The sequence below is a fragment of the Triticum aestivum genome, chromosome 1D, assembly GCF_018294505.1.
Source record: "Triticum aestivum cultivar Chinese Spring chromosome 1D, IWGSC CS RefSeq v2.1, whole genome shotgun sequence".
Taxonomy (NCBI): Eukaryota; Viridiplantae; Streptophyta; class Magnoliopsida; order Poales; family Poaceae; genus Triticum; species Triticum aestivum.
The window spans coordinates 376,555,782-376,565,316 of NC_057796.1; the positions used below are offsets into that span (position 1 = coordinate 376,555,782).

At 43.4% G+C, this 9,535-nt stretch overlaps 1 protein-coding gene across 2 annotated transcripts; it reads right to left on the reverse strand.

Annotated features, from left to right (window-relative positions):
- Positions 1-1,363: 1,363 nt before the first annotated feature.
- On the reverse strand, positions 1,364-8,997 carry LOC123182193 (arginyl-tRNA--protein transferase 2). Of its 2 annotated transcripts, XM_044594690.1 has the most exons (7): positions 8,729-8,980; positions 7,766-8,242; positions 6,946-6,984; positions 5,203-5,353; positions 3,931-5,073; positions 2,169-2,493; positions 1,364-1,753 (listed from the first exon to the last, which is right to left on the reverse strand). In XM_044594690.1, exons 1-7 carry the CDS (start codon positions 8,868-8,870, stop codon positions 1,628-1,630), a joined length of 2,403 nt encoding a protein of 800 aa, XP_044450625.1. In that variant the 5' UTR covers positions 8,871-8,980; the 3' UTR covers positions 1,364-1,627. The 2 variants fall into 2 exon arrangements, with proteins under 2 accessions (XP_044450625.1, XP_044450626.1); XM_044594691.1 differs by lacking the exon at positions 7,766-8,242 and having other exon boundaries at positions 8,729-8,997.
- Between the last annotated feature and the right edge of the window lie 538 nt (positions 8,998-9,535).

The window sequence follows — 9,535 nt, forward strand, 5'->3', positions numbered from 1 at the left end:
TGCTAGTTTGTGTGTGTTTAGCTCTTCTTCAAGGCTGTCTCCCCTATCCCTCTATCCCCCACCCCTTCCCTTCCTTAAAAATGTAGGCAATGTAGATAATACCTACGGATTCCAATTGACTGAAAGGCTCACTAATACCCCCTTCCCCACATCTCCAGCGAAAGGTTTATATTTAGAAACGAAGGGAGTAGTCGAGTGAAGCCGCATGACACCTATGATTGGCGAGATTGGTACCCTCCAGAGAGATAAACTTGTTCTATACACGGATACACCGGCGGATAATCACCACACACACAACACCACAATTTTATTTCATATATACTTCCGTTTCAAACTAAGTATCATGGTTTTAGTTTGAAACGGGGGTAGTAGCTTTTCTGGACGGGCGAGGGCTGCGTAAGCTGTACACACGCGTACAACACAAAGACGCAGTACAGTGCGTACCAACAGTTTCGCTATGGTTAAAGTTGTACTGTTCTTGTCCCCATCATCACTAAAAAGGGGTGTACTCAATTTTCCAGTAGCGTTCCTTTCAACCATACCCGGCTCATCTCGTGGCATGCACTCCCGTTGCAGCGGTGCTACCAGCTGAGAAATAGCAGGACCGACCATGCATTCATTGGGTTGGGTAGCCATGACTGACACCCGTTTAGCATGCGTTTAGTGAGTGGGTAGCCATGAACGGTGGCACTAGTGGCCAAACACGTCGCCCGGCCACGGTTCACGGGTTTGTTGCCGCGCGTCCTGGCCTGGCCTTTCTCCCCAGGCGGCATGCGTGCGCGGGGGGACGGGCACGGCCCTACGCCACGCCCCGACCGATGACACACCTTTTACGCGATGCCGCACAAGCCCCAGCACAGACTTCTTCCGATAATTTGATACCAACCACACGCCTAGTACTCCCTTCATTCCTAAATATTTGTTTTTCTAAAGACTTCAAATGATCACCACATACGAATTTTGAGTATAGATTCACTCATTTTGTTCCGTATATAGTCATTATTTGAAACTTCTAAAAAGACAAATATTTAGGAACGGAGGGAGTTGTAGATACTCCTAGTTGTAGCATTGCGTGCTGCATGCGCGTGGCACTACATACCCTGTTTGTTTGGACTTTCCCTTCTGTTTTTACAGTTTTTTCACTTTAACAAAAAAAACCACAAAACATTCTAAAGAGGGCTTTTCGCTTCAGCCTTTTACTTACGAATCAATATTGTCATATGATGGTATAAGCCAAAGCCAAAACGAAAGCACCTAATTAGAAGTTTTGGCTTTTTTGCCAAAGTAGAGAAGTTGTAAAACCATAAGCAAATGCCCAAACAAACGGAGCCATATTTGGGCGATTGCAGCGGGAACCAGAGGAGAGACTTGTACGCATGCGCTTTCCGTTGTGATAATCCCGACAACCATATACACGTCCAAATCAAATCGCTTGTGGCGCAGCACAAGTTGCTGTCCGGGCAATTGCCACTGGAACCAAAAGAGACTTTTTTATGAATCGATTGACAACAACAGCATCATCGGTTTCCAGCCGTCTATCTATCTGGTTTTCTACAGGACTTGCACAAACAATCGGAGAGGAGTTTCGGACGGCTGCGCTGCGTTGTCCCTGCAGAATGTTTGCTGCTCAGCTAAGCGAATAGACGATACGGTCAGACAGCTCCTTCCCAACAACTTTCGCGTATCGGCTCAGCTGCCTTTCCAGCTCACTCAGGTGTCTCCTGTCGATCGGCCCGACAACGCTGTGAAGTTCCTGAAAGATATAAAGTTCATGAGCGATTATACATAGGACATCTATCAACAAACTGTTTCACAACGGCCCAAACGGCCAAAACATGACGGCTGACTGCTCAAAAGAACACCTCACAGACACAGTTTCCTAGACATCAATTGTGCAGTTTTAACCAATTATATGCAGCAGCATGAATGGATGTCAAACTAGTAGGTAAACCCAAAACAGAGAGCTTTCAGTTAGATGTTTCATGCAAAAGACTTACAAAAGGATGGATTAATAGCAGCAGAAGTTGAAGTTTTTACCAATGATTTGATAATGGATGCTAGGAAGGCAAAATAAATGCCTGCCTAACTGTACGCCCCCTTTCGAGTGCATCGACCAGCTACAACTAAGATCACATTTTTTAGGCTGGAGCTCAAATTTATGTATATACCTTGTATTTAACCCGAGAGCCGCTCAGGTCCATGATAACATTTTCAACATCTACGCCAGAACAGTCCTCAGCTGTATCACCTTTGGATTCTGAATGAACCATCTCTTCATCAACCATCATGTCTGATTCGTCATAGTCTGACTCTGAGTCCTCGTCATCCTCGTCAATAGGAGTCTCACTGTGGTCATTTTTTGCTGAAGATTCGTCACAAGGGCCACAAGCGTGTGGTTGTGGGATTTCATCTTGCGCCATGGTGGAGAAATCAGATATAACAGAATACAGGCTCTTATCTAGTAAGGGTTTCGCAGCATCATAGCGCACCCACCTGCAGCATCAAGAGTTAAAGATAATGTAACTGTCAATAAATCAGTAGACAAAGAAAACCCACACCACTTCAGATAATATATTAAGAATGTCAAAATCTATGCTCAGCGGCCCATGTAATATGACGTGAAGTCCCATGCAGATTACTTCGGAAATATACTGCACCTTCTAAAAAGGAGATAAATTCTATGCATTTGAACTTCCTACGACTCCAGTATATACCTTACCCAGAAAGTACTCCCTCCATTTCGAAAGTACTATGGCAGTCTTGTGCATGCACAACATCTGGTTGGAGAGGAATGATCGCGTGTTTGAGAAAAAGCCTAGAACTAGGAAGATAGTAGTTGCAACAATCAGAGAAACTCTTCTGCTTATTAGGTAGGCCAGTGGTCGTGGGACAGGGAGAGAATCACGTGGTTCTTTCCATGTCTGTAGGTAGATATGGTTGTCACTGTATCTACTGTTCTTAGTGCGGACTGCAGAGATTACCCCTTGTAACATAACTTCTTTCATTCTTAGTTTAATGACATGCAAGCCTTTTGCATCTTCTGAAAAAAAGGCTCTGGCCAATAATTACCTCATTAATATGTGGTTTATGTGACAAAATCACATTTGATAAGCACATTCGAATATGAATCAAATGGCACCAATTTTATGCAATGGCGCCAATTTGATGCCACGTATAAACTGCATATTAATAGTATTTTGTTGAGTATTTTGTTATTGCACCCTACCCCCTCAACTCTCACCGAGTCTGGGAATCAGCCCCTAACTTCAAAACCAGGCATTTGACGCCCTCAAACTCCTAAAACCAATGCAGAACATGCATCTCACCATAAAGCCTAAACCACCATGGTTTTGGCTCATGTGACACCTACATGTTCAAATTTTGCTAACATGGGTGCCACAAGGATACCACTCAACTTCGTCCCTTTCTGGATTAGCAAATTAAATTACAATAAGCAATGGAGCATACCATGTTACCATCCGATGTATTTCTACAAACTCAATTTCTTCCTCTCTCTCTCTCTCTCCTTGAGTGCATCGAGGGTGGAGACCAGGGAGCGGATTTGGGGAAGGTTGCATCTAGATCCAGCCCTTGCCGATTGTTCCCCAACTCAAGAGGTATGCGGGACAAGGCCACCAGCGACGGATTTTCTCAGGGCCAGTGGAGAAAGTCACAATGGAGCAACCAGGAAGGCGAGGAACCCAATTATTAATATGGTAGGGAGCACCTAGGATCGGGTTGCTTTCTTCAGCTGTACCCACATCAGCCTAAACCGGTTTTCATGGTATGAGGATTGTCAAATGCCTGACTTAGGAGTTGACAAATGACTTACAGGCTCGGGAAAGAATTGGTGAGGGTAAATAGACTTATTCCGATTGCATTTGCATGAGAATAGGATATTTTTGCAGAATAGGAGGAAAAACAACTTACTCATAACGAACTGGACAGAGAAGTTCTGATGGTCGATATGCAGCTTTGTATCTCATCTTATTGCAGGAATGTATATAATAACCAAGGTAATAGTACTCAAGGCTGGGGCAACTTTTCTGTGTTGTCTTGATCCAATCTATTTCCTTTAGAGCTGTATACTTTCCAAGAGATAGGAAAGCAAGGTCAGGATCCCAGAACAAATATTTGCTTGAGAGACATTTCGGAAGGATATCAACTACACCAACTGCCACAAGTTTTCCATCAATTCTATACTGCTGATGAAATGAACCAAAACCGCATGGCGGAACTGTATTATCACCACTCCTTGGGCGAATAGGTACAATTGGGGTATCCACCAGAAATCTCTTGTATGAGCTTTCCGTAACTGTCTTTTCCTTGTGAACTTTTGTCTGATATCTTTGGTACAAAGCAAACTCCTCAGGGTCAAAATGCGATCTTGCCATCTTAAATTCCAGCTTTCTTGCTTTTTTATTATGTCTTGCATCATTTTTGTTCACAGAGCTTTGTTTTGAGCTAGTCGGCCTATCAGAAGCTTGTGCACATGTATCAATGCTAGTATGGTTCTGAATTGGCTGAATAGTGGCTGAGTAGAAGTTCAGATGGCCATTACAGGCTTTCACTGCAAAACCAGCTATTTCTCCATGATGTTCCATTGTCAACACCAGCCTTTCTGCAATACAATTTGGAGAAAGGTCCCCTAATACTGCACGTTTTTCTTCAGACAATGCACGTTTAATTACTGCAGCCAGTTGGAAACTTATATTACATGAGTACACCAAATCTTGCACTGCTCCTCCTTTCTTTTCTTGTGCTGCTCCTCCTACTTTCTTTTTTACTTGAGGTTTAACAGTCTTCACAACAGCTTTAGGGAGTTCAACATCAGAACCTACCATTCCACCTTGGAAGCACGTACCTATTGCCTCGTTGATTTTGCTAGACAGGAAACTAATAAACTCATCTTCTTTGTCCAAACTTGGACCCGTGGCTGTTTGAAATTCATATGCTGATACCCTGGATACTTTCAAGGTTGGTGAATTCATAGGTTCATTGAGTGAACGTTTCGTAGGGTTATTCTTGCACTGTGGACTTCCAACCTGTGGTTCGAGCTCTCCATCAAGAAACCTGCACAGGGGGGTAAGGTGAAGACACGATATAAGACAATTTAAAGACTCGGCTATAAAATATACATTATATAAACTTCATGTGGCGTATGCAAAGAAGAAGAGAGAAAATAGACAAACAAACATGTACCTTTGCATCCTTTTAAGTACACGGTCTTGCTCTTTGGAACAAATGAAATCACTTGCCTTCAGACGTATAGTATATGCCGGACAGCATGTCCGTTCCATCTCAGGCTTGTAGAGAAAACTGCCAGACCTCCTCCATCCACGGTCAAGAAGAGCTGTAAACGACAATCAACATTCTAATCATGGTAAAAACCATGGCAACAAAAGCAATTCTTCTCAAGAAAATATAAGAGTCACATTACGTGGAACAATACAGACAAATAAAGTTTTAATATACAAATAAGTCAGCTTATTCCATCTCTCACTTCCATTCTGCTTCTCTATAAAGCCTCTAGTTAAATCCATAATTAACAAATGCATCGCTTTTGTGAATACACTTATTTCATGGTATAAATGTTCTTGCCATGATATGAAAATATGCAAATTTCCTTCCTTGTTAAGTAATCTGATTTTACATAACCTGCTGTTGTTTCCATATATCACAGTTCGGATATGTTTGTCGTTTTCGGTAGGTGCACTGATCATAAAACAATGGGCAATCAGTGATAAACTGATAAATTAGATGGATGAAAATGTAACATGGTGGAGCTTGGTGTTGCCAAATGTTGATATCCCAATATCCTGAAGATATAAAAGCATGTCATCGTATGCACTCTCATCAGTGGCGGTGCTCGGGGTATTGCTGGGCATTCCTTGGAATACCAAAGAATTTGAACCCAAAAAATTTGACTATACATGTATACATGCTGGAGCCCAGTAGAGCAGCCCATTCTGAGCCACAACAGCCACGCAACTGGTCTCCGTCTCCCACTCTTCCTCCCTTGATGCAGAGTCCCCAAACCTAGCTGACGGCGCCGGCGACGGCAAGCGATTCCAGCCATCCTGATCCAGCAATCTAGCTCTCTGCCCCTCTCCCTCCCCTCTGGCCCTCACCTCCGCCTCCGGCCTCCGCGGTCCGTGCAGGGCTGAGCCGCTGCGGCACTGGGCCTCCCCTTGGCGCCGCCACTGCTCCAGCTCCCTCCACCTCCGGCCTTCGTAGCCGTCGAGAGTTGCTACGTCAGTACGCCATCCATCTAGTACTGCATCCATCTACAGGCACCAACCACGGAACCACCAAGGTGATTTTCCTCTGTTTTTTAAACCAATCTGAAACTTATTTTGTAAATCGCCACTGCCATGCCACTGATTGATTGCTACTTTGTTAATTTTTTCTTGTAAATTGTAATTGTTTGTCACTGCCACTGATTGTAGCTATAGTTTGTTGTCTGAAACATTGCCACTGCCACATTGTTAGAGATATTGCCACAATGATATTTTGCTACTATTAACGATGTATGGTCATTGAGTCATTACTTTTGCCATCTTACTGCACATTTGTTATTCCATTATATTGCTTTGGCCAATTTTTTTTACAAGAATACCCAGGAGCAAATTCCTGGCTCCTCCACTGATTCCCATGTATGGTTCTATATATCTACTATCGCGTATCATGAACTTCCTTGACCTTATGTAAGAACTTATTTGGTCTTGCTCAAAATGTCATCTGATTTTTTTATCAATTATTTAATTCTATATGTATTGTGTTAATTTTAAATTTACTGGTTAATATTTCGAATATCAGAAGCATATTAAATTACATGTGCGAACAGAACAAACAACCAGCCTCTAAATCTATATCAATGAATTAGCTAACTGTACAAAAAATGGATATTTAACAGAAAAGGTAAGAGCCAAAAAATCTTCACACCTTGATAGTCATCAGCTTTCAGACTGTTAGCCCACAGACCTGTAAAATTAATAGGATAAGAAACTAGCACAATAACTTTACTCCAAGAAGCACAAAAGTTATGTATCTCATTGTTGACAGAAATAATGATTTTACAGGCCTAAGAATATGCCAATACAACCTAACACGACAATGGCAAGACAGCAATTGATGACCACTTAGACGGACATTCCAGTAGACACACCATGGTAGCACAAACTGTTGTGATAGACTCATAGACATATAAACAGATGCTTGATAAGGAAATGAAAAAAGAAGGGGAGAAGGTAACGGCAAGGGAGGAAGGAGATTGACCATTTAAACTTGTTTAGTTGTTTATCGTCAAAAACATAATGAACATTAAGAGTTATCACTCCGCATGACAATAGCATGTTTTTCATTTCATTACATCTTACGAAAATGGAATTGGCTGACTCTTACAAGTGACACAAGGTGAGGCGCAAACCAAGCTATTTGAAATTTTTCACATATTAACAAGTTAAGAAAGACAGAGAAGCAATGACCAGCATTCACAGCCTAAATGCACAAACCTACAGTTTTTTTTTTTTGAACCTGAAACAGTAGGAGCACCTCCTACTGCAATTAAATTAAAAGAATAAAAGTCTGCCAATTACATAGTTATTTACATTCACCCCATTTGGGGGTTGGGGGGAGTTGGTTTGTTACAGGGTATGTAAGAGAGAAGGAATGAGGTGCTTGTGTTTCTCCTTAACCCTATAAGCTAGGAGAGAGTAGTCCTCTTTGAATCTTTTCAGCCAGGAGACCTTGGATGGTGCTATACCTCTGAAATGCTTGTTGTTTCGTTCCTTCCAAATGCTCCAGGCTGCTAGAAGAAAAGTTCCCATAAACAGCGGCCGAGCCCATGTCTCTTTGGCAACCTCAACATTTTGAAGCCTGGTCCCCCCTTGTTGCCAGGACAAGCCGAAGCTCGCCCAGCAAGGTTGAGTGAACTGACATTCAAAGAACAAATGCTCAACTGTCTCTTCAATGTGCAGTCCACACAGGATACAATCATGGTCATCCCCAATATTGTAGTGTCTCCTCTTGAGCATGTTTCTTGTGTTTAAGCGGTCAGAGAGGAGCAGCCATCCAAATACTTTGATCTTCATTGTGGACTTGGATTTCCATAACCATCGGAAAGATTGATGTGCCACTGTGTCTCTGAAGCAGGAGTAGTATTTGTGCGTCGTGAAGGTGGAGGACCCCCAGACATACGTCCACCGGTCATGATCTTGGCGGCTGTCAGAGATGTTTATTGCTGCGGTGTCCAATTGAATTTGCCACTTGATTAGAATTATCAAAGTTTTATAAAGTGCTAGGCGTTAATTGTGTGTTTTGCCACGGCCTTGCGCTTTTCTGACCAAAGCGCATAGGCGTTTTGCTATCGCCTAGAGCCTAGGCATGCCTTATTCAAATGTGAGGACTGTAGGCAGAAAGTCTACACGACCCCAACTGGAGAGCATCTCGCCTTGGTGGCTCGGTTCCCTTAGCAGGGGTATGTACGCCTAAGATTCATCTCGGGGTGATCTAGACCCCCTAACATCGTGGCTTGATTCCCTTGGCAACAGCATCTACGCCTGAAACTCAATTCAGGGGTGATCTACGCCTTCTACGCATAGCGCGTCGTCTCCAGACAGAAACCAGAACTGACGAGCAGTTCCACACGCAACAAGGATCGATCCGGGCCGAAGCAGAGCCGATGTTATTACTATTTCAAATCGGAAGGGAATTCCGGGATTGGTACCGTGGGAGATGCTCGTGGGACCGGTGGATCGGCAGTAGCCGCAGGTCGTGCGCCGCCGGCCGTAGTCAATCACCACCGACTCGCCGCCGCCGCCCCCGCGTCCGCCGGCCCCGGCGCCGCTGCTGCTGGCGCCGTCCGCCATCGCCGCGCGGTGGTTTCGCCGCCGCCGGGCCGGAGTACGATGTTGGTTGGGCGGATTGGTTGGGTCCCCGGATCTGTCTGGTAGGGCTGTGGATGTCACAGGGCTTTCTGCCGCTGCTGGACTGGCCCCGTTGTTATAGCAGAACTAGTCATCAGTCGTCCGAGAATAAGATTTTTTTTCCTTTTAAAAAACACAAGGCCTCCCCGTCGACAAATATTTTTTTTGAGGTGTCACCAAATAAGAAAAAATCTAAGAGTAAGAAAAGTTTTTTTGCGGGTGAAGAAAAGTTTTTTTAGCTGAGAGCAACATAAAAAAAGGTTGTAGATTAAAGTTCTTTTTAGGGGAGTTGTAGATTAAAGTTGGTCCTTCCATTTATTTCTAGCAAACACATACTACTACACATTCCTCGCAAAAAAAACACATACTACACATTTTTTTCGGCCTCATGAGGTCATGACCGCACCAACGCGGCTACCAAATCACATCCACATCTCCCAGATATAATAGAAGATAGAAAATGACAGATTTTAAAGCCCAAACTTTTAAAGAAAAAAAAACAACTTCATCTTCATGACATTTGAATAGTTTTAAAAGTGTTTTTGCGGGGAGGGTTAAGGTAGGCTTAACAACATCTTCATCCTCCTGGCATTTTAATAGTCTTTAAA

Bases quoted from the DNA above. Each gene is read 5' to 3' on its own strand.
- LOC123182193 (XM_044594690.1), bottom strand. From the start codon at position 8,870: ATGGCGGACGGCGCCAGCAGCAGCGGCGCCGGGGCCGGCGGACGCGGG. The intron at 8,243-8,728 runs GTACCAATCCCG...TGGACACCGCAG, and splicing joins TCCCACGAGCATCTCCCACG to CAATAAACATCTCTGACAGC. The intron at 2,494-3,930 runs GTAAGTTGTTTT...TTGATGCTGCAG, and splicing joins CTCTGTCCAGTTCGTTATGA to GTGGGTGCGCTATGATGCTG.